Source organism: Melanotaenia boesemani, chromosome 17 (assembly GCF_017639745.1).
Source record: "Melanotaenia boesemani isolate fMelBoe1 chromosome 17, fMelBoe1.pri, whole genome shotgun sequence".
Lineage (NCBI taxonomy): Eukaryota > Metazoa > Chordata > Actinopteri > Atheriniformes > Melanotaeniidae > Melanotaenia > Melanotaenia boesemani.
In genome coordinates, this window is record NC_055698.1 from 6,136,496 (window position 1) to 6,161,045 (window position 24,550).

Genomic DNA, 24,550 nt, shown 5'->3' on the forward strand with positions numbered 1-24,550 from the left:
AGTGTTTCAAGTTGTATTTTTTTGCATTTTTTCTGTCCAGCTTTTGGTTAGTCAATACTTCAGCTAAACTATGGGGTCCCCCAGGGGTCAATTTAAGGCCCACTTATGTTCTCCTTATATTTGCTGCCTCTGGTTCTGTCTTTAAAAAACACAGAATCACATTTTCCTGTTTTTGCTGTTGATATGCAAATTTATTTACCCAGTTACTCTGGTCAGGCCTCATAAGACTGCCACCAGGACATTCAGTCTTGGATGGCCGCTAACCTCATCAGCCTGAACGTAAATTAAACTGAGATTATTGTTTTTGGAATCCAGACTTTAGTAGATAATTGTGACGTCATCTGCAACAAACTTGGGTTTCATCTTTAAAACTGAGTTTAGGTTCCGCAAACAAATGAGATCGGTGGTCAAAACAAGTGTTTTTCACCTAGGACTTTTGGCTATAGTCAAGTTCTACCTCCCTTGAACTCAGCTAGAGACAGTGATCTATTCTTTTATATGTTCATGTTATCAATTACTGTAATAGATTCTATGTAGGCTTTGACAAGTCTTCTGTTAAAAGGCTTCAAAATATTAAAATGCTGCTGCTTGTTTACTTAGTGTTTTTTGACCACATCAGCCTGGTTCTTTCTTTCACTTAAAATACATTTAAAATTAATTTATTGGATTTTAAATGTTCTTTTGTCTGAGCTCCGGCAGCCTTACTCTTTAGCCAGAGCTCTAAGGTCTGCTAACCAGTTGCTTCTGGCTGCTACTAGGGCTCTATTAAAAACTCACGGAGACTGAGCCCTTTGGCCTCCCAGCTCTGGAACAGTCGGTCTTACAGGTCAGAACTGCACAGTCCCTAGAGCATTTTAAAACCCCACTGAAAACACATCTTTTCTCCTTGGGTTTTAGTTAGGCAGATTGTCTTGGCCATCTTAAACCTTTTTATTGCTTAGATTTTCATATTTATTTTATTCTTTCTAGCTTTTTATTATTATTTTTTGACACTTTGCATATGAGTGTATGCTATTTTTTGTTTATTTGTTGTCTGATGTTTCGATGTTTTGTCCAGTACAGCACTTTGGTCAAATGAGGTTGTTTTTAAATATGCTATAGAAATAAATTTGACTTGACTTTACTCTGGTGAAAACTTGACTCATTGATTGGAAGAGTAAAGCGTGAGTTCTTCATTAAAAACATTACCTGGAATTAACTATGTGTAAAGAATTCACTTAAAAAGTCACTTATGTTGTAGGTGATTATGTGAATTTGTGCAGCAATATTTATTTTAAAATATATTTTGTTACTCAGGCTGCAAGACTATTTTTACATTTTATATTATGCTTTGTTTTGTTTCTTTTTTCTCTCAGTACACAATTATGTGATAACCAAGAATGATTTACTCAAGTCACATTCAGATGTTAAATATTAGTTTTGTTCAGTTTAATTAATTGCTTTTTACTTTAATACTCCTGTAATCAGTTTTGCCTGAAAGTCAGTCATTTTATTATTACTATGAAAATGCATTTATTTGAGCAGCTTTAAATCAATCATAAGATGTAAATGGGTCAGTATGTTCTTGTTTTTATGTTTAACTAGCAATATTTCTTTTTAATAATGATTGTTTCATAGATGTTATTTATTGCAAGCATGATAACAGAGGTCGTGTTATTTTATTACTTTCTTCCAATAAGCCAGACTGCACTCTAAAAAGTGCTTTTGGATGTATTTAATCTAAAGGACAATTTACATGACCCCCACTTAATTCTTTTGATTGGTAATAAAAACTTACTTTTGTTAATTCACCTAACTTGAAATCAAGATAATTGTAGAACCAATTTAAATTAATTGCTTGCATTTTAGGTGATTGAATTAAGTGTATTCATGGTAATTTATCAAGGTAGTTGAATTGAACAGCCAAATCTATTCAAATAATTTAGTACCAGTTGTGTAAAGATGGTGAAGAATTACAGGAAATGCATATTCGACAGGATTTTAATATTTTATGATTGCTACCTTATAAATTTGAGTAATGTTGATGTCTTATTTTAATATTTCTTACTGCAATAAAATGCTCCCATTTTAGAAACTAAAACATAATTAGAACGGAATCTAAAATCTTAATCTTTTTCATGCTTTATTATCAAGTACAATGAGAACATTAAGTTACTTTAGTATAAATCAAATCTTCAAAACTGACTTTCCATGAAATCGAGTCAAAGTACGTGAAATTATTTATTTGAAAGGCAATATATAAGTTGAGTAAGTCTGACTTCAAGCTATCAAGTTGGATGAACTTAACGTGGATAAACTTATTTGAATCACTTTTACCAATTGGAACAATCCATTTAAGTTGGTTCAACTATTAACAGTGCAAGATGTCCCTGCACTGTGTTTCTCTCATATGGATCTGCAGTCAGACTCGGAAAGTAGAGGACAAATGCTCTTTAAGTGTGATCCTTCATGTTGGCGGACTTTTTGCATGAAAATTGAGGCGTTCTTAAATATAACTTCTCAGACTGTACCTGATGTGCCTGACATGCCTTCATTCTTTGTTGTCACATGTGAAAGTGCAGAGACAGCACAGGGGATCAGATTTGATTGGCTGTTAATGTCCCTCTGAGATGGTAAGGGTGGGAGTAATAGAGGTGAAATGGTCCTGACTATTGTGCTTACATGCATAAAAACTACATGTTAAAGCTCATTCGTGATGCTTGATTTATGTCAGCATACATTGAAACAGGGATACCGGTGTTTAACATTTACCACATAAATAATACAAGGGCCTCTATAATTATCCATGTAAATGACAAACACAAGTCAACTACTTTTTAGGACCTAGAGAAGATTAAACAGGCATTATTGGTTTTGAAGATCTACCATAATACCACACAGCCTCAGCTCAGAGCCTGAAAAGTCATGGGATTACAGAGTGACCAGAAATTCATGGAATATACAAAATATAGCAAGAAAAATTTAAGAAAAAAAGCTGGGCCTACTTTTGTCCTTGATTGCTGTAGTTGTTGTCATATGATTCATATCCTTGGTCATCATAAGCTGCTCCGTAGCCATCATCATATTCCTGTAGTAAAAGAGAGAAAATTGTCCCAGTTAGACAAAATGCATGCATTTAGCTGCAACCTTTTACTTGTCATATTCTAGATGCTTCACCTACTGCTGTTGCCATACAAGCCCACATGCAGCATCACTTAAGAGGCAGCTGCAGCCGTGCCCTTGTCACTGTGTCAAATGCATAACAGCAGGACCTAAAGACTGTTACTGTCCCCGTGTCTTCATTTCATCAGTAACTCAAAGGATGAACGAACATCTGTTTGTGCTCTCTCAGTCTCATCTGTTTGTGCTCTCTCAGTCTAACGCCCCTCCTCCCATGGACTCCACGCAGACCTCCGCCAAGAGGAACATCAAAGCAAACCAGTGCCGCACCCGTCCTAATTTGGGATAAATGGGACTTTTGTTTCACAAAAGCTGTCGACCCCTGATGACACATTTTTCATCCTCCACACACTTCTTGGCTAATTCCATCTGCCCCTTATTTGCATGCTTGAAACGGATGTCTGTAATATTTAGCAGGAGAAGAAAATGCTCATCACATCCATGTTATTATAAAGGCCTTAAATCCTGATTAGAAACATTTGCCAAATGACAGAATTTGAATCCACTCTTTTATCTTTAATCCTACAGTAATGAAGTATGTGTGACTTCCTTGTTTCTGGGTAGAATATGAAGGTTTGGTGCAACAGTTGCTCAGAGATTTGTTTATTTGAGAAAGTCTGGCTGCTACATTTAAGAGACTTGATTCTCATGAACATCCTCAAGCCACAATAATCATCCCATGGTGAATTTGTTTAACTTGTTTTTATGTGAGTCTTTTTCAGTTCTCTTGGCTCAAAAGGAATTCAAGTCCCTCCTGTTATTTGTACAATCCCAAGAGCTTTTCCAAAGTTGACAATTTCACTAGCAAATGTAAAGTACTTTGCTTTAAAAACAAAAACAGTAGTTGTTTTCAAAAATATTTTCAATGCTGTCAAAAAAGAGGTTAAATAAAAAAAACGTTTTATACAGACAGAAAAAACATTGTAGATTTTGATTCGTACTAACAACAATGACAAACAATAGTAGTTTTTGTGAGAGACAACTGGAGGAAAAATGTGACGATCTAAAGAGGTTTTTATCTTTGACTTGTTAAACTCACGCTGAATTTTAATCAGTGAATAAAGTTTTAGGTGTTATTTTTACACCATTCTTGATGCTTGTTCATAACTGAATAAAACCTTAGTATCAGCAACTTCTATTAGAACTGTTGTTTCTACAGGATGATCTTTGGCCTCCTAACAACATACCACAGATAGTCTTAGCAGAGCCCAAAACTGGATTTGTATTTACTAGCACAGCAAATCTGAAGAGATCCTTAAAAAAACACTTGTCCATTAACTGGTTTAAGTAATACAAAAAAAAAATAATAAAAAAGTTTAAATAACATTTACAAAAGAAAAAGGCTTTATAGTGTGTCCAAATATGAGGATTTAGATTGTTTTACTTTTTTTTTGGCGGTAATTATGTACTAGTTGCCCTAACCCAAAACAACTTGAGAAGGAAAAAAATAAAACAACTGCAATGGACATCAACAAGGGGAAAACAGAGACCCTTCTTTGGGAATGAATTCAATCTCTTAGAGCTTAAGGAATATCACATTATATCTGGGGAGATGCCAGTCATTTGAAGGAGCTGTTTACCTGCACAGACCAGAAGAAGCTGGTGAGCCAGACTGATTTCATATTTGTCAGGTCAAACATGATTTCTGAAAGTATTTTTATTGTTCGTAACGCTCATCAATTCTTGTAGGAAAGTTCCTGTAAAATATTACAGGTTTTGTTTACCTTTCTCATTCACATGTAAATCACAATCAGTTATAAGAACCTGGTTATTATGAATCTACTTTGAGTGGAGCCACATGAAAGTAACAAGTTGATAACAACAACTGTAACTGTAAGTTACTGTAAGTGCAATAAAACCCCCCAAAAGTAAGAAGCCATTCTTTTAGTTATTTATAAAACTAAATGATTACCATACACATGAATATTTCCAGTCCCCGTACAACTTCCCTGCCCAACTATAGCACATTAGACACCTTAATGGGGATATTCTTAATTTCACAGCAAAACTTACTTCCTTGGTTCCGTGGTGGAACACTCTGTAAGCTACTAACCTGCTTAAGTTTACATAAGTTTGTCATAGAGAAAGGCAGCTCAACAAAACTGATCCTGTTTCAACTTTAACTCTGTAAAGAATCAGGAAGCATCGGCAGCAGACAGAAACTGGACATACTAAACATGTAATTGTGACTTACTACACTTAGTAAGGATGGGTCGGACTGAGTTTAATCCAGCTGCAGACGATGCTCCAGAGGAAGAGAGGAAGACGGGACACATCACCTGTGGTTGCCATGGTTACAATCTAGCTAGGTCTTATCACATGGCTGGAATCATCCAAATTGCTGAAAGTGGCTGATTCTTGCTGTGTGACACCTGACACATGTTCCTTTCTTCACGTTATCATTGGACCGCTTTCTTATGTCCATCGTCTAAAGGTATCAGTCTGCTGCTACTTCATTAAAGCTAATTATTGACTTTGCACCAAATATTGCGATAACTTAGAGAATGTATTATGTTCTTTAAATTATTGTAGGATTTGGTGATTACGCGCACATAGATTAAACATACAAACACACACACAACTTACAAATATCTCAAAAGATAAGCTTTCTTAATGCAAAAAAAATGAATAAATAAATAAAAATAAAAAAAGCACATATGGGAACTTATTCTACTTTTGATCATTTACTACCACTGTTAAAAATAACTGTGAAATAATTAGAAATGAAAGCAACATTGAAAAGTATAAAAATTAAAATGAAAAGGCTGGATGGGAGGGCCGGACTTGTGAATGGCCGGCCTTGCCTGCTGGGGCCTGCCCATAGCACCAGGTCTGTCTACAGCAGGGGTGCCCAAGTCCAATCCTCGAGATCTACCATTCTGCAACTTTTAGATGCAACCCTTCTCCAACACACTTGAATCAGATGCATGTCATTCAGCTCTGCAGTGGCCTGGCAACGAGCCAGTCATTTGATTCAGATGTGTTGGAGAAGGGTTGCATCTAAAAGTTGCAGGATGGTAGATCTCGAAGACCGGACTTGGGCACCCCTGGTCTACAGGTATATTGTTTTCTTTTTTAAGTTTTGTTGTGCTCGGAAGGAGGACCAAAAGGAAACAACTCTTTAACAGTGGTTGTAACGGCAGCCTCATTTATGTGTCTCAAGAGAAATTTTACACCCTATCAGATCCCACAAATTTTCAACCAGAAAATGTAAACCACATTTCTAAAGGTTACTCTTAAAAAGCAGTACCAAGGAGGCTATGAGACAAGTAATTATCACAAAAAAATACAAAGCTTCAAATCCGGCCTCTTTTTTTTTAAACATAAAGTGAACTTAACAAAGAAACTAGTAAAGTTTAGAGTCTGCTGAGATACACAATTTGACATAAAGGAAAAAAAAATCACATCAAACATCTGATTATGATTTAAGCTGAGCATTCAGCAGTGAATGGCGCACCATCATGACACGGTTTAGCTGAAAAGGTGGGGCTAATTAAAAATAATGAGCTGTGTGGATTCTAGTCAGTCTACCTGCCTGAGCTACTGATATCATGAACTGTCATCACAGTTAGTACCAGGCTATTTCAGATTTTCAATTTTGTTTAGAGACACCGCTGACAATCCAGCACACATCAAACAACAAAAGTAAAGTCTTTCTTAAGCCTACAAAATGTATGCTTGATTTTAAATTGGGTCCTTCAGAATCAATTTCCTTCAGCACCATAAATAACAACCGAATGTGACACTGTTTATATGCATTCTTAAATGCTGGCCGGGGTACAGACTGGAAAAGGGTGGTTGTCTGATATACAAAAATAAGCAAAAATTGTAAAGGCAAATGGTAAATGATATTTCTTCATCAACAGGATGATCCTGTATTGTGTTCATGTCACACTTTGACTGACTGGACACTATAGCTGGAAGGAACCATAAGTTTTATCAGAGTTTCTTCAGTATTATTGGAAAGGCAAAGCAAGTTTATTAGTATTGTGCATTTCATACATAAATGCTTTACATAATAAAAGAAGATCTGAAAAGAGAACGAGTCAATTCATAAACAATTTAAGTCATGTTAAGACATAATTAAAAGCGTATGCAGAAATCTTGCTAAAATATTAAAAAAATTATTTGAAAAATTAATTTAAAATTATTAAAAGCAAACAACCGTCAAGATCAGGTAAAAGATGCAGTGCAGATTTCATGCATAGTGCTTGACAAAAGTTTTAACCTGGATTTAAAAGGGTTAAAAATGCAGCTTCACCATATGTAGTCTGGACTCTGGTCTGGACTAGCTGACCTGAGTCCTTCGATGTGATCCCTGATCTGAACCTTGCTAGGTTTTTTTTTTTTCTTTCTTTTTTTTCCTAACACATCACATAATGTGTTCTGTAATTTGTAGACTACCAGCAGGGTTTTAAAATCTATTCTCTGACTGACTGGAAGCCAGTGTAAAGATATTAAAACTGATGTGATGTGTTCAGATCTCTTAGTCCTGGTTAAAACTCTAGCAGTTTTACTGGATGACCTGCAGATGTTTAATGCTTTTTTTGGAAAGCCCTGTAAAAAGACCATTGCAGTAATCCGGTTTACTGGAGATAAAAGCATGGGTGAGTTTCTCCTGGTCTTTTGGGGAGACAAAAAAAAGAAGACCAATTAATTTTGCATCTGTTGGTTTTATGACATTTTCAGATTCAGATTCCTTTATTAGTCCCTCAGCGGGGAAATTCGCTGTATAACAGCAGCGAGACACAGTAGAAAATAAATAGTAGGAAATGCAAGACATTGAATAAGATAAAAAATTAAGAAAAGAAGATATTTAGCATAAAAAATAAAAAAAAAGATAAAATACTTAATTATAACTTTACTGATGGTTATACATGTACACAGTACAGAGAGAGGATGTGCCTGAGAATACATGTAAGAATATATAATACCCCAAATAGAAAAAATAAAAACAGTAAAACAGTAAAACGAATAGTGAGGTGAGGTGCAGTGTATTGTGCAATAATCCAGTTGTTAGTCAGGTATTTATCTATTTATTTGTCTTCTTTTAAAATGTAAACAGTCTGGAGAGATGGACGAATATTATTACGCATATGCAGCTCTAATGTTTACCTGGTAGAGGTCTGCTTATATTGAATAAAATTTGTGTGTCTATTTTTGTTGTGGTACCTGTGGGTGTTCAGTCAAATTCTAGTGGTGACTCATGCCACCCCTTTTGTTCTGCCTTTGTTAACTGTTGTGTTATATAGATAAGCTAGCTTTCCAAGACATAACCACCACTGTCTGGATTGTCACACCTAATATAAGTCTAAAATAAAATAATAAAGTAGTTCCTGGAAGAGGCTAAAATTAATAACAAAACGCATCTGAAGTGAAGCATGAAATGAGGATTTAATAAGATGGAATGGAAGGTGGAAATATCACAAAGTGATTAAGGAAAACTTTAAATATGAACAGCTCGTTAAAAAAATACAACAGATGTCAACCTTCCTGTCAATATCCATGAAAATCTGCCCCACCAGGTCACAATCAAGTAAGTAAGTAGTAAGTATTCACTTTATACAATTTTAGAAATGCACTACAAACTAGTTGTTTGGCTCAGAGTAAGCTTGGAAAAGCTCATGGTGATCCTTAGATGCTTAGTCTTGCTTTAACTGCTTTTTCCACCGAGTTTTGATAACGTCTCCTGTAGCTTGTGCTAGCTTCTTATTTTATTTTTCTGAGACTGTAGGTGATGCTCTGCAGAGTCAAACCAGAAATCCTCATCCATAGTATTCTATGGCTGATTTTCTGATATGTCTGATCATAAATTTGAAAAAGAAAGACATCTTATAGACACATTATGAAGGTTACAAACTGGACTTTAATCAGGGAGGGATTCTTCGCTTCCATGAGTGGATGTAACACTTGTAAAACTCCATAGATGCAACTAATTCTAACAATTACAATTTCCCTTAATGGTCTGCATACTAGTTGTTTACAAGTGGTAAAGGTCATGCCCCATTCACAGCTGTATTGTTAGAGTCTTTCATTACTGTACTGTTGCTTGTTGATTGCTGTATTAACCGGTGCGATACTGCAAAGTCAGATCACATTTGTTAGGGTTAAGTAACTCAGATCACTTAAAAAAGAAACCTTGGATATATTTAACAAAATGTAGGCTTTATACCTTTAAATCTAAAGTCCTGCAACTTCTTCATCTTCCACCCCTCCTACCTCTTAAAACTGTCTTTGAGGCATATGAGATAGTTTTAATGACACGTTTTCTGAGACATTTTATGATATTTCATGAAATTATGGCAAAGAATGCTCCCAAAAACAAGTATTGGAGGACCTCATCACAACAAACAGCACCGTGCAAATCTGAAAAATGCCAAACTTGTTAAAAAATGCTATTGATAATAAAAATGCTTCGGGAGAAATAATGTGAGATATGACGCTACACAGATGCCACTTGATAATTTCAATATGAATGTTTTGGACTCTCATCTGTGTTTTTAGTAACCCAAGCATGTTCTAAAGTTAAAAAGAAAGACAAATCTGATTCTAGATTTTAACCCAGAGTTGTGTCACAATGAAGAAAGTAACGTAAACATGGCTGAGATGGACCATACACAGTGGATGATGAATAGGTGCACACCCTTAGTACAAGCTGTGAGTCATTCAAGTTAACCTAGTCCTCCTCTTGTATAGCTGGTGATTCTATCTTGGTGCTGTCCACTTACAATGGACAACACCAACTGGTATTAAGGGCCACATTAAACTTTAACAATGTCATGTAATTGCCATTTATCCGAGCAGCTCTATAATTGAGTTAAAAGCAAGCTGAGAAGAGAAACACGCCTAGTTTATAAATCATGCTGGCACATTCAAAATGATTCTTTTCTGTCTGTAAAGTAGAAAAACAGTTTTAAAACGAGGAGCAGACTGCGATGACAGCGTGAGTGAAGCTATTATGAATGCAATGTGTTTGCATTGGTGTACTGTTTACTCAAAATATCTTAGAGCACGGCAATACCGCAACAGCGATGTGTTTCCAGCACTAAATAGGATTAGCGTGACAGTGAGGGGTTGAAGGGAGAAGTGATGAGACAGAGAGGGGAGAAGGAGAACAGCCCCTAAGTGAGTCTTTCATTTGTATGCCAGTGCATGGCTGAGAGGCGTGTTGTTAAAAGATAAGGACTGGCCTCTGAGGCCACTGAAGACTAACAGAGGGTCTGGCACTGCATGTTACAACAGCAGTATCACAGCCGCTCCACTGTGCTCTACAATACCACTGTAACAGATAGGATGCCACCGACACCCAGAGCAAGCTTTTCAGGCATTGGGTTCGGTCCCTGGGGCCTGATCTAAATCCAAATGTGTTTAACAACACTGCCCTTAATATTACAATTTGCACACAAATGATGGGCTGTGCTTCAATCTAAAAGGTATTGCAAAATTTGGAAAATGAAAAGAAGAAAAGCTCTGTTCTAGATGACACTAACCAAAGAAAAATGCCTGTATGGCTGTGCAAGAGAGAGCCTTTAGGGAGGATAAAAGCAATTCAAACCCTCACGACACTGCTCTACAGACACCAAGTAATACACTGGTTGGAAATCCTTGGCCATCGATCTTGTAGTAAATTTTCTTAAAGTAGCTATGTGTCATTTATTCGGCTCTTCTTGCCAGCATATTTCAGAAAGCTGAACAGGCTGGAATTTGCTGGATTTTTTTGCTTCAGGGGTAGAAATAATACTTACTGCATCAGAATCAGGATGCCAGACAGTTTGCCCCATGCATCAAGCTGAAGAATCACCTTCCTACTGTTCTGGCTGACAAATGTCTTTCTTCCTTTTTTTTAATTAATATTTTAAGATTTGATCTTATCAGAGTTTTAAATAAAGTCTACTCATGTCTGCCAAATTTTATTTTAGGAATCCATGCCATTAATAAATTAGCCCTACAGAAACACAGCTGCTAAGTGAAATGCATCAATCACATCTGTCTCACTTTGCTTATCCTGAGGGCCTGGGGGTCATCCAAAGTGCCTATACAAGCTCACAGAGACATGTATATACATGTAGGAAGGACTCAGGAAAGTGAAACTCATGCAGGTTCTAGAAGAAAATGTCCAGAAAATATGTGCAACTCAAACTTTGGCTTATGTCAGCCAGAAGAAAAGTTAAAAACTTCCTTCAGTGCAATTCTTTCCTTTATCAAAGAAGACATGCTCTCATCTAAAAGATGCTAGAAGCATTTAGGCTAACCTTTTTAGGAGCCCCTTTTGTCCACTGTCATCACATGTACAGTTTGGATGTAGCTTCCAGGATGCTGATTGGTTGAAGCTGCTTTGTTTTACTCATAAACATCACTTCCAACAAACCTTAGTAAAAGGGTGTCTGTGCTGATTTAGCACCATTTCCTCAAATTTAACAGCTGTAGAATCAGACCTTAGCAGATAAAAAATGGTTACTGAGCAGCACTTTTTCTTTGCCAGTCTAGATCAGTGGTTTCCAACTTAGGGCCCCATCCTCCTTTGATGAGGGTGCCAATGATCACATGTTCTCACTCCACAAGGGTTGTAAAAATTTAACATTAGAGAGATATCGAAAGTGGTCTGAGAATGAAGTGCATCTAACACTGCAGTTTCAACTGCATATGAACATTGTTCAGGCAATAGTCAGGCAGCGCAGCTGTACCAGGAGAACAAGCGAGAGTATGAGAAGCGTGTGTCCGCTATCGTAGAGCAAAGTTGGAGGGACAGTTGACCTGACAATCCTCATGGCTGCCCTCTCCTGTGTTGAGCTGTGTGCTGCAGGTTTTAGTGGAGTATGTCTTCATTTTTGCCCCTACACCTTTTTAATTTTAAGCTTTTATGCACTTTACCTTCATTTACCCTTTACCGTTTTTTTTCTCTTTTTTTTATATATCTTACCCCCCTTTTCTAATGCATCAAGGGCAATGTACTGAATCTTGCCTTGATGCTTTGTCAGTTTGGACTTGATGGCCATTATCCAAAAAAATCTGGTGTTCTTACGTGCTGTTGTAGCTCCCCTTGACTTCTGCTAAATGTCTATGAGGAGTGCATTAATTAAGTCAAGGGTTCTTTTTTTTCTCTCTCTCTTTGTGTTGTGCACCTGTTATGGCAGTTTGTTTTCACAAGGCAGTGAAATGATGAGCCGCCTGAGAATCATGGACTACAGCTTGATCAGGCATCTTGACACCGTGTCTTTGCTGTGTTGTGAACTGTTACATGCATGACATACGAGTATTCACAATCCTGTTCAGTTCTCGTGTATAAAGAAAACTGCAACTGAAATTATGTACAGATTTTGCACTGGTTGTCCCCTTGTCACTTTTTCCAGTCCTTGTAAATAAAAAAAAAAAAAGAAGTGACGCTAATGCTGTAGGTGACGTAGTTCCGGGGGAGACGGCAGATTCAAACTAGGCGCGCCCAAACATTTCTACTTTCATTCGATTGTATTTTGTGCCAACTTAATCAAAATATTCTTTAAAGTAGGACTATAGTGTCTTTATAAGGTACACTCTGGAGCACAGCGGGGAGGATTTGGCCAGCCTGACAGATTTTATAGATCGTTGTTACGACAGAATCGTCATGGGGAAACCAAACAACACGTCAACCCCCTCCACCGCATCTAAGTCCAAGAGACAGCGAAATGAGGATTCACCTGGAGCTATTTCACCAGCGGGGAACGACTCAACAGATGTTCTGATCTCCATAGATAAGAATCTCAGTAGTTTTGATGCGCGTTTGAGTCTGGTAGAAATTCTCCACAAGGAGTTCCAGGCGCTACGTGAATCATTAGAATTCAGCCAGAAGCTGGTGGAAAGTCTGGCTGCAGAAAATGCCGGTCTCAGAGAGACGGTAAAATCCCTCACCGAGGGCTTGACCCGTCTCTCAGATGAAAATAAGAAGATTAAGGAAACGGTGATCGATCTGCAGGCGCGGAGCATGAGAGAGAACCTGGTGTTTGCAGGGATTCCAGAGCAGACGGAGGAGGACCCCGAGACCACGGTGAAAAACTTCATCAAAACCCACCTGAAGCTCCCGGAGGAAACGGTGGAAAACATCTCCTTTCACAGAGTCCATCGGCTCGGCGGGAGGAAACCCGGGTCCAGCAGACCAAGACCCATAGTAGCGAAGTTCGTCAGCTTCAAACAGAAGGAGCAGGTGAAGAACCAGGGCCGCGAACTGAAGGGGACCAACTTCGGAGTAAACGACCAATATCCGAGAGAGATTCTGGACCGACGGAGAGTCCTGTTTCCCATCAGAAGGAAATCTATGGCTAATGGCGCTCGCGCTGTCATCGCGGTGGATAAACTGTTTATTAATGGACAACTGTACCGCGACCCGGACATCACTCCGTGGCTCTTCTGATCCCAGGTGCTGTAAGTCAATCTCTCCAAATGATCACTCTTAACTCGCCATTATAGATCACTGACAGTAGAACACACTGCTCGTCTCACCACAGCCTCTACACCTAGATCGATGTATTTTTTTCTGTTTCACCACTCTTCTCACTTTTCACTTTTCACTATCTTTCTATTTCACGTCTTCACTGTTAATTGTAATCCAGCTCGTAATATCAGCAGCGCACGCAACACCGTCAGGACGCACAGCCGCACCATACATGATACATATAAACACTCGCGTTTACTGTATGAGAGAACACGCATTAAGGTAGACTACATATACGGACATTTAACATACGGACAAACGCGCGCAATCAGGCTGCATGCAAACACGCGCGAACACGCAAGAGGGGCGCACAAAGACACACGCGTCAGTAACACGCATGAAGCATTAAACCGTTCACAATAACCATGTTAAAAATCGTCTGTTGGAATGTACATGGAGCCGGTTCCAGGGAGAAGAGGTTGAAGATCTTTAATAAATTACAGGAGCTGCAGGCTGACATTGTCTTACTACAAGAGACTCATTTAACAAACTCAACCATAGATCTTCTTAAAACAGCTCAGTTTCCTCATGTTTACTCAGCTTGTTACAATTCTAGGCAGAGAGGAGTAGCTACTCTTATTAATAAGAGACTAAATTTTGACATAGATAGCACAGTAGTGGATCCGGAAGGCAGATTTCTGATAACTTTATTATCTATTTGTAATATCAAATTATGTATTACCAATGTGTACGGCCCCAATGCAGATGATCCCTCCTTTTTCCACTCCCTGTTTGCTACACTCCAGAATTATTCAGATAACAGAATAGTGCTAGCTGGTGATTTTAATGTAGTCTTGACTGAACAAGATCGCTGCAGCACATCAGGTAGTCATCGAGTCTGGCAGTCGTCAGAAACTATCAAACAGTACATGAAGGATTTTGGTCTTTGCGATGCTTGGCGCTCTCACCATCCTAAACTAAGAGAATACACCTTCTTCTCTTCAGTTCACCACTCCTTCTCTAGACTAGATTATATTTTAAATAGTAATTCACTAATGGGCGACATTTCAGAGACTCAGATACATCCAATCAGCATCAGCGATCACGCACCAGTTTCATTCAGTCTGAGAATCAAAAATAATAAACCGATTGGTAAAAGCTGGAGATTTAACACCTCTTTATTGAAAGATCCTGAGTTTATTGATTATTTTAAAAAAGAATGGTCAATTTATATAGAAAAAAATGACATGCCTGAAACTTCAGCGTGTCTCCTTTGGGAAGCAGGAAAAGCAGTAATGCGAGGGAAAATAATTTCCTTCTCCTCACATAAGAAAAGAAGGAAACAGCAAGAGTTTTAGAATTAGAACTCAGGATTAAATCATTGGAGGAGGCTTACCGCATTTCCCCCGAAGAGCACACAATGAATATTATAAGGAAAACTAAATTGCAGCTTAAAGAAATTATAGATAAAAAAACACAGTTTTTAGTGCAAAGACTTCGCTTGGAGAACTTTGAACATAGTAACAAATCTGGAAAGTTTTTAGCAAATCAACTAAAAACAAACAAGGAGAAAACAACAATCTCCTCTGTTAAAGACGGAAACATCAGCCATGACCCAGACAAGATAAATGACATGTTTAGAAGCTTCTATAAAACATTATATGAATCACAGATTAATCCAACAGATGAACATATTGAACAATTTTTAAACAACATTAATCTACCAAAACTAAAAAATGAAAATAAAATAACTTTAGATGCACCTATTACTGTAGATGAACTCCACGAAGCTCTCCAACATATGCCCAACAATAAAGCCCCGGGTCCAGATGGTTACTCAGCAGAATTTTACAAGGAATTCTGGACAACGCTAGCTCCTACATTTTATAATATGTTGTTAGAAATACAGGAAAAACAAAAAACACCGCAAAATATGAACTTAGCTAATATAACACTATTGCTAAAACCAGACAAAGACCCCACACTTCCATCCAGTTACCGTCCCATATCTTTAATAAATGTAGACCTGAAAATAATTAGTAAAGCTCTTGCCAGAAGGATAGAAAAAATAACCCCTCTTATAATACATCCGGACCAGACAGGTTTTATAAAAGGTCGACATTCATCTACTAACACGCGTAGACTAATTAACCTCATAGATTACTCTACTTTACATAATCTAGAATCCACAATCATTTCTCTAGATGCAGAAAAAGCCTTCGACAGGGTAAACTGGAAGTTTCTATTTGCAACACTAGACAAATTTGGGTTTGGACCTGCTTTCATAGAGTGGATTAAAATATTATATAATAACCCAAATGCATGTGTGAAAACCAACGATCAAACTTCTCCAAGCTTTCGCTTACAGAGAGGCACCAGACAGGGCTGTCCACTCTCCCCCTCACTTTTTGCCATTTTCATAGAGCCGTTAGCAGCTGCTATTAGACAAAATATAGAAATTAAAGGAATCCAGGGCAAAAACATAGAACATAAAATAAGTCTTTATGCAGATGATATATTACTTTTCCTTCAGAACTCACAAACATCACTCTCTGAGACAATCACAGTTATTAATAAGTTCTCATCAATATCTGATTATTCTATTAACTGGTCTAAGACTACAGCCATGTCCATCAACTGTGACCTACAAAACATCCCTAATATCAAAATACAGACAGGAAACATTAGATATTTAGGTATAAATATTTCCCCCAGATTATCAGATTTAACAAAATTAAACTATGTTCAGCTACTAAAAACAATAGAAGATGATCTCTTACGGTGGAGGCGCTTACCCATCTCACTAATGGGGAGAGTTGCCACCATTAAGATGATGATTCTACCTAAAGTTAATTATTTATTTTCAATGATACCCACTAAACCCTCCACCAGTTGGTTTAAATCTCTGGACTCTTTCATATCCAAGTTTCTTTGGAAAAACAAGCCGTCACGTATCAGTCTTAAAACCTTACAGCAGACTAAAGATAGAGGAGGACTGGATCTACCAAACTTTAATCACTACTTTATAGCTAACAGGCTGCAGTACATCTCAATGTGGCTCAAACCCAGTTATCTGGATGAGCCGTGGCTAGATGGGGAGCAGGCTTTGTGTGAGGACTTAGTCATCTCTGACCTGCCGTTCATCAGCTCAACCATTAAACCATATAAGTGCTTTAAAAGCCTTAACATCCGTTTTTCCTTAATGGCTTGGTGGGAATTCTGTAAGATAACCAGATCTTCCCTCTTTCCATGTAGACTTACACCCATCTGGAACAACCCTGACATCCTGCAGAACAAAAAGATGATAAACTTCACTCAATGGAAGACTAAAGGAATACAACAGTTAGGACAGATAATAGAAAATGGAAACTTTGTATCTTTCAACACAATTGTCTCACAGTATGGAATCAACAGCAATAAATTCTTAGAGTACCACCAACTAAAATCAATTATATGTAAGAAGTATACCCCTGTACAGTTAGACTTGCAGCTTCCTGTCAGAATAGCAGAATTCTTGAATCTTAATACTCCAAAATTATTATCAAAAATATATAGATTACTTGCAAAGCTAGAAGACAGGATATCTCTCCCAACTTCAAAATGGGAAGATGATTTATCTAATAACTTTGATCAGAAAAGATGGTCACAAATATGTTTAAACACGTTTAAAATGACTCAGAATTCAAATATACAACTAATACAATTCAAAATTCTCCATAGAACTCATTATACAGGACACAGGATGTTCAGGATGGGCCTTTCACCATCAGATATCTGCCCACACTGCTCTGAGAACACTTCTGATAGCTACATCCATGCGCTGTGGTCCTGCACACCTGTCCAAAGGTTCTGGATTAAGGTGTGTGAAGATCTCTCAAAATGGTTTAAAACCAGTTTTTCTGCAAACCCCACACTTTGCCTACTGGGCGACCTGGGTGACACTAACATAGGAATACACTCCATAAACTTGGTCCTCGCAGTCTTATGCATCGCAAAGAAAACTATCCTTGTGAACTGGAAAGATAAGAATAATTTGTCTATCCAGCAGTTTAGAAATCTCCTGTTAGATCACATCAGCATTGAGACAATGTCTGCCTCCTCCAGGAACCAATCAGATGACTTTCATTCCCTCTGGTCCCCTGTGACTGGCTACAACACCTAATGTAGGTGGAGGATTGCGGCTTCGCTGGGATGGGGGTGGATATGGGTGGGGGGTCCCTGGTGGCTTCGGGTCTCCGGTTGTCTCCTGGGTGGGGATCTCGGCTGCTCCGCTGCTGGGTCGGCTGGGGGTTCCGGTCTGGGCGGGCGGCATTGGGTGGGCCCCGGGGTGGGACTGCCTCGTGGCGGTGGGGGGTGGCTGCCGGGGTGCCTGGGTCGGTGTCCGTCGGCCCCTGGCCGGGTGGCCGGTCGGGCCCGGGGTGGGCCGGGTGGGGGCCCCGGGCTCTGGGGTGTCGGGTCTCCCCCCTCTCCTGGGGGTGGGGGGTCTGCCGCTGCTGGGGGGGGCTGGGCCCGTCCGGATGTGCCGTGCCGGGGGTTGGTCCGTGCCCTGGTGCTTGGTCGCAGCCCCGGAACCTGGGTGGGGGTGTGTTTGTATATAGGTGGGTGTGTGTGTGTGTGTGTGTCTGTAGGTATGCGGGTGTGTGGGTGGGTGTAGAGGGATGTGTGTGCTGTATGTGTGTGTGGGTGTGTATGAAGGTCTAGGTGTGTGCGTGTATGTGTGTGTGAGTGGTGTGCGGGTGTGTGTGTGGAGGTCTATGTGGGATGTGTGTGTGGGTGTGTGTGAAGGTGTGTATATATGAGTGTGTGCACGTGGAGGTCGAGGTGTGTGTGGAGGAGTGAAGGAGTGGGTGGAGGCGTGAGTATGTATGGAGGTGCTTGTGTGTATATGCAGGTATGTATGTGAGTGCGTGTGTAGTGGTGTATGTGTATGGAGGGGTATGAGAGTGTGTGTGTATGTGGGCACCGGTGTGTGTGTCTATAGGTATGTGCGTGAAGTGTGTGTGTGGAGGTATGTGCACGTATTGAGGTGTTGGTGTATAGAGGTGTGTGAGAGGGTGTGTGAGTGGCTGGGGTAAAAAAAAAAAACAAAAAAAAAAAAAAGTGTGTGCGTTTGCAGGGGGTTAGGACGTGTCCTCTGGGGGGCGCCCTGGCCGGGTGTTGGGGGCGTGGGCCTGGGGTTCCCTTCCTTTGCCTCGCCCCCCTCCCACTCAGAAAGAGGAAAGTGGCCCCTTGGGCTGGTGGCTGGCCCCTGGGGGGGTTCGTGGCGTGCCTGGGTTGGGGTGCCTGCTCCGGGCCTGTGACGCCCTTCGGGGCCGGCGGGGGACGGGGGCGCCCTAAGCCACTGGCGGGTCGTCTTCCAGGGGGGAGGCTTACTCCCCTCTGGACCTACATCTCCTGACCCCTCCCCTCCCCCACTCTTCACTACATACACAGGTAGGGCTGTGGGAGGTGTGCTTGTTGCGCTGGGCGGGGCAGGGGGGTCATCATAGTGGCCCTGTTGCTTCGCCGAGCGGCAGCATGCCTCCCAGCTTTTAATTCCACTTAGTCACTGAGCACAAATAACATTTGCAACATACAAACACGTTTTGGGGGGTGGAACATGCGAGGTCAGGTGGGTGGGACTGCTCAGGTGGCCCCACCCCCTCCTCAATGCAGTTACTGCCCCCCAATTTTAACCCTCTTTTTTTTAATTGCAAACAGCACATAATATATTCCATCACTAGTGGGGGAGGGAGGGGGGATGGGGTCTTCAAGCGCCCCTGTCTCCATGGATGGCCCGGGGGCGGGGCGGGCCGGGTGGCCTGTCGCGTTGGCCCGGGGTGTAGGCGGGCTGTCCCGGGGGGTTTTGGCTGCTGGCCCTGGGGGGAAGGTGCTGTTTTGGGGGTGGGGAGTGGGGGGCGGGGGCGGGGTGGGGGGTTGGGGGCCTGGCTCGTGTCTCCTCGCCTCCTGGCTGGGGCTGTCCCCCCGTGGCGTGGGGTGGCGGGAGGATGGTGGTGGGGGGATGGTGTTTGTGTGTGTGTGTGTTGGGGGGGGGGGGGGGGGGGGGGGGGGAGTGGTGTGGGTGTGGGGGGGTGGGGGGGGGGAGGGATGGTGTGTGGGAGGGTGGGGTGTGTGGAGGTGGATGCGTGGTGTGTGGGAGGGGGGGTGGTGTGGGTGTGGGAGGATGAATGGTGGAGGGATGATGTATGTGTGGGAGGATGGGGTATGTGTGGGAGAATGTATGGTGCAGGGATGGGGGAGTGTGTGGGAGGATGGATGGTGGAAGGATGGTGTGTGTGCGGGAGGATGGATGGTGTATGGGAGGGAGGATGGTGTGTGTGTGGGGGAGTGGTGTATGTTTGGGAGAGTGGGTGATGGAGGGGTGGTGTGTGTGTGTGGGAGGATGGGGTACGTGAAGGTGGATGTTTGGTGTAGGAGAATGATGTATGTGTGGGAGGATGGGTAGTGGAAGGAAGGTGTGTGCGTGTGTGTGTATGGGAGGTGTGAAGGTGGATGAATGGTGTGTGAGAGGGAGGATGGTGTATGTGTGGGAGGATGAGTGGTGGAGGGATGATGTGTGTGTGGGAGGATGGGATAGGTGTGGGAGAGTGTATGGTGGAAGGATGGTGAGTGTGTGGGAGGAAGGATGGTGTGTGTGTGGAAGGATGGATGGTGGAAGGATGGTGTGTGTGTGTGGGAGGACAGAGTATGTGAGGGTTGAATGGTGTATGCGTGGGAGGATAAATGGAGGAGTGGAAGGAGAGTGTGTGTGTTTGTGTGTGTGTGTGTTGGTCTGGGGGGGGGGCAGGACTGGTTCTCGGGGTGTGCGGCTGGGCGCTGGGGTGTGGGGCTGGCCTCTGGTGGTGGCCGTCTGGGCGGGCCGGGTCCCCCCGGGTGGCGTGCTGGCCCTCGGCCTGTGGGGGAGGGGGGTGTCCCTGCGCTCCTGGGCCTGGGCCCTCTGCCCCGTCTGTCCCGGGCGGCCGGTGCCCGGGGGGGTCGGGGACTGCTGGCCTCGGCCCGCCGGGGCCGGTGCCCTGGGTCCGCGGGGCGGCTCCTGCTGGGGTCTCCTGCTGCTGCCTTCCTGGGCGGGCAAGTGGTCGTCTCTGTGGACCGGTCGGGATCTGTTGCCTGCGGGGGGGCTGGTGGCTTGCGTCTCGGGACCGCTGGCCTGACTCTGGCCTCTGTTCAAGTGAGGTGGCATCTGCATGATCACTCTGCATGGTCACTCCTTCCTGAACGTCTCCACACAGTCTTTGCGTCGCCGTGTGGCCGAGTTCTCCAACACATCCACACAGGTTTCTCTGCGCGTGTTCTTGAATACAGCAGTTTCACTTATATCTATTATCATATTTTGTTTCTTTTTTTAATTATTTCTGTTCTTATTATTATTATTATTACTCTTACTCTTATTATTATTATTGTTACTGTTATCAACTAGTTGTGTAATGACCTACTGGCTAGGATGATCGTAGCTATATATGTTGTAAGTAGTATGGATTACATGGTCTTCTGTATGATGTTTCAAGTCCCCACCCGCACTCCCCACACCCTTTCTGTCCCTCTCTCTCCCCTCCCTCTTCTCTCTACTTTCTTTTCTCTCTCTCTCTCTCTGTCCCCTCCGGTCGAGTCCAGCATTAAGAGTCTGATTTAATAAAGTTTTTCATCAAGAGGGACTTTATACATGTAGTATAAATCCCTGCTTGATAGAGTAAAATTGCCCAGCACCAGACAGCAGCCAGACAATCATTCTGTTTGCAACGATGCTGGACAAGACAGGTTAAAAAAAAAAAAAAAAAAGAACATTGTTCAGGAGGAATTATTGATGTTGATATGCATACCTGACAAATGAAGTTTTACAATGTAAGATATTGTTTGAAAGCTCACGAGATGTTGAATGTGAACAAACTTTATTTACACTCCCAAGACCCGCGAGTAATCTACAAGATGGCCGTGAATGGTAGCATATGAAACGCTGGCACATGACGCAGTTTCACTACTCATGTTGATGGCATCGTTATTTGTTGCATATGTTTATTGAGGTTCTTGTAAAACATGTACTTTGTAGACAAAATGCACTTGGAGTGTTGATTTAGTGGCATTAAAGTCTTTTGTTTGAGAAACATTGGAAATAAAATACCCCTACATCACTATAGTTACTTTTTTACACACATGAACTTGTGCATTCAGCTGCTGAATCCAGTACCGGCAAGAAGGGGTTAAAACAACCCCTAAAACAGAAGTCACTAAGAAGCAGACCGCTGTCCGGATCCAGACACAGAACCTATCCCATATGGACCTGGAGTTAAAATATAAAATCTGACTTAACTTTATTTGTTGTAGGCCTTAGCCCAGGTCTTTTTGAGACAAGTCATGTATGTCTTGTTTTGATTAAAGTTTTAAAGTTCAATTTATTCAATTATTTCAATGTACATACAGCCTGTATTTAAAAAAAAAAAAAAAGTCATTATGATCATATAGACCTTGGCTCCAAAAGTTTTTCTCTAACTGGACCTCTTTAACGTTTAGTTGAATACCCCTGCCCTAAAAGATTGTTCAAACCTTCACAGTCAATTGAAACTTAACCGTTTTCAAGGACAATGAAGTCGAGAACAGGATTCTATTAACAATGTTTGGATCTATGTGGAAGACAACATGCTGGATAGTGCTTGAGGGGATGATGGATTTATGCCAAAACAGACAGCCAGGACTCACAACACTTAGAGAGGATTACTGTATCTGGAGGATTTACCATAAACAATAGCAGCCCGAGCACTCTGTACATTTCTTGGTTTTCTCACAAGAAGGAATTAAGCATCTATTTGAGTGACAAAATAATAAAAAAAAGAAAAATATATATACTGAGCTCTTTGAAAATGACTTTATGCTCCTTTAAAGGATCTTGTCAGATCCAATTCCATTTTGAACATGTTGGAAATGTACAGAAACAACATCATGCAGCCTCATTTTTAAGATGTGAATTACATCATGTTTAATTCTTCTCCAATTGGATTAGCAGCAGGTAAAACAGAGATCTCAGTGTTCCTAATGAGTTACACAAAATGAGATTTGGCTGTGATCATAGTAAGCATTTAAGACTGATGGGGCAGCCAAGACTGGATCTGGGGGATAATAACATTTCAGTGATTTTGTTAGGTAACAATTGGATTCCGAGTAATTTGATGCTAATGCAAACAGAAGCTTTTATAAACCTGTATTATTAAACCAAAATCATCCAGACAAAGACACTATAAGACAGTGAGTCACAACAAACCACTAAGAGATAACCAAGATCTGGTTCTATTGCTTAAACAAGACGTAGAAGAAAAAGACACCCCCAGCTGTAGATTTGTTCTGGCTTGTAGCAAAGTTATGCAGCACAAAGAGAACAACAACAACATGCACAAGAGCGAAGACGGTGACAAATGAAGGCAACAAATGATAGAAAGAAACATCTCTGTCATTTCATTGATAAATACAAGCATCTATTTGTCAGCGCTCGATGGAAAGCACTTGTCCCGCGATGGTGATGTATTCATATAGTACAAAACAACTCATTCAGCTGCTAATTTGCAGTGATGTAGTGAAATTTATCTTGTGGCAGATGTTGGGGGGGTCTTTTATTCCCCCTTAGCAGACACACAGGTGCAGGTGTCGAGGGATGCAGTTTACAACTGTGACAATGATGGGAAACAGCTGGTTCAGGAGTCATTCTCTATGACCTCCACGCATTTGAATTGCAACCTCTGAATAAACCTGTCAAATATGGTTAAGTATGGGCTGCTGGGGAAATTTTCCAACACAGGCCACCCTCCTCTACCCCCACCCCGCTCCTCTTTCAACCTGCTAAATATGCGATGTTGATGCTGGTGTCTGGGGAACTTGTCTTGACAGTGTAGCAGGAGACTTGGCAAATGCACAAGAGCTCTGACTCTAAGCCTAATATATTCACCTCTGGCAGCTGTTGATATTACAGGCAGATTCATGCTAGACTGTGCAGGTACACTACAAGACCAAATCACAATAATGACTGCATTAGCAAATTCACATTCTTCATGCAAAAATTTTCATCTATTGAGAAAAAAATGCAATAATCTCCACTTTTTAATGCCAGATGCTTTAATTTAGCTCATACTGGCTCATACTTGTTTTTAAAGGTCTAGTTCATCAAATCACTAAACTCCACAATTTCTTATACTGAATGCTATGTACACTGTCTGGCCAAATAAAAAGTCACTACCTGGATTTAACTATACAAATAGGTACAAGCCTCCTACTGGATAATTACTGCATGGGCAATTATCTTTCAGCTGGCAACAAGTTATTTAACCCCAACAGATGCAATTTCTTAAACAATCATGTTGAAAGACACATCCCATGGTCATGGAAAAGATGTTAGTCTGTTTAAGAATCATTGGCATGCACAAAGCAGAAAAAATATCTGAGATTGCAGAAACTACTAAATTTGGGTCAAAAACTGTCCAGTGCATTAATAAAGGATAAATAGGATAAAGGATAGTGTGGAACCATCGTCTTCCAGGAAGAAATGTGATCAGAAAAAAATCCTGAATTATGGTGATTGGTGATTACTTAAATGTTGGTGAAATCAAATCGTAAATAAACAGTAGAACTCAGGGCTATATTTATAAGTGGAAGTCAGAACATTTTCATATGAACAATGTGATGGAAACTTAAGGGACTGGGACTGAACAGCTGTGTAGCTGTAAGAAAACCACTAATCAGTGAGGTTAACTGAAGAAAAGAGCCTCAAGTTGCTAGGGAGCATAAAGATTTAACTCTGAAGCAATGGAAGACGGTCATGTGGTCTGATGAGTCCAGATTTACCTTGTTCCAGAGTGATGGTGGCATCAGGGTAGGAAGAGAGGCAGATGAAGTGATGCAGCCATCATGCTTAGTGCCTACTGTACAAGCCTGTGGGGGAAGTCTATGATCTGGAGTTGCTGCTGTCGGGCAGGTTTAGGTTCAGCAACATTATGTGACCAGAGAATG

The 24,550-nt window shown here is 41.0% G+C and overlaps 1 protein-coding gene across 3 annotated transcripts in view; it reads right to left on the bottom strand.

Moving 5' to 3' along the window:
- khdrbs3 (KH domain containing, RNA binding, signal transduction associated 3) overlaps positions 1-24,550 on the bottom strand; it is a 165,628-nt gene that overhangs the window by 40,608 nt on the left and 100,470 nt on the right. For all 3 annotated transcript variants that reach the window (XR_006013512.1, XM_042012453.1, XM_042012452.1), the window contains exon 7: positions 2,985-3,067. Coding sequence is in view for 2 of the 3 variants with exons in the window: in XM_042012453.1 (XP_041868387.1) it covers positions 2,985-3,067 (83 nt within the window). In the remaining variant the exon portion in view is untranslated. The remainder of the gene's footprint in view (positions 1-2,984; positions 3,068-24,550) is intronic.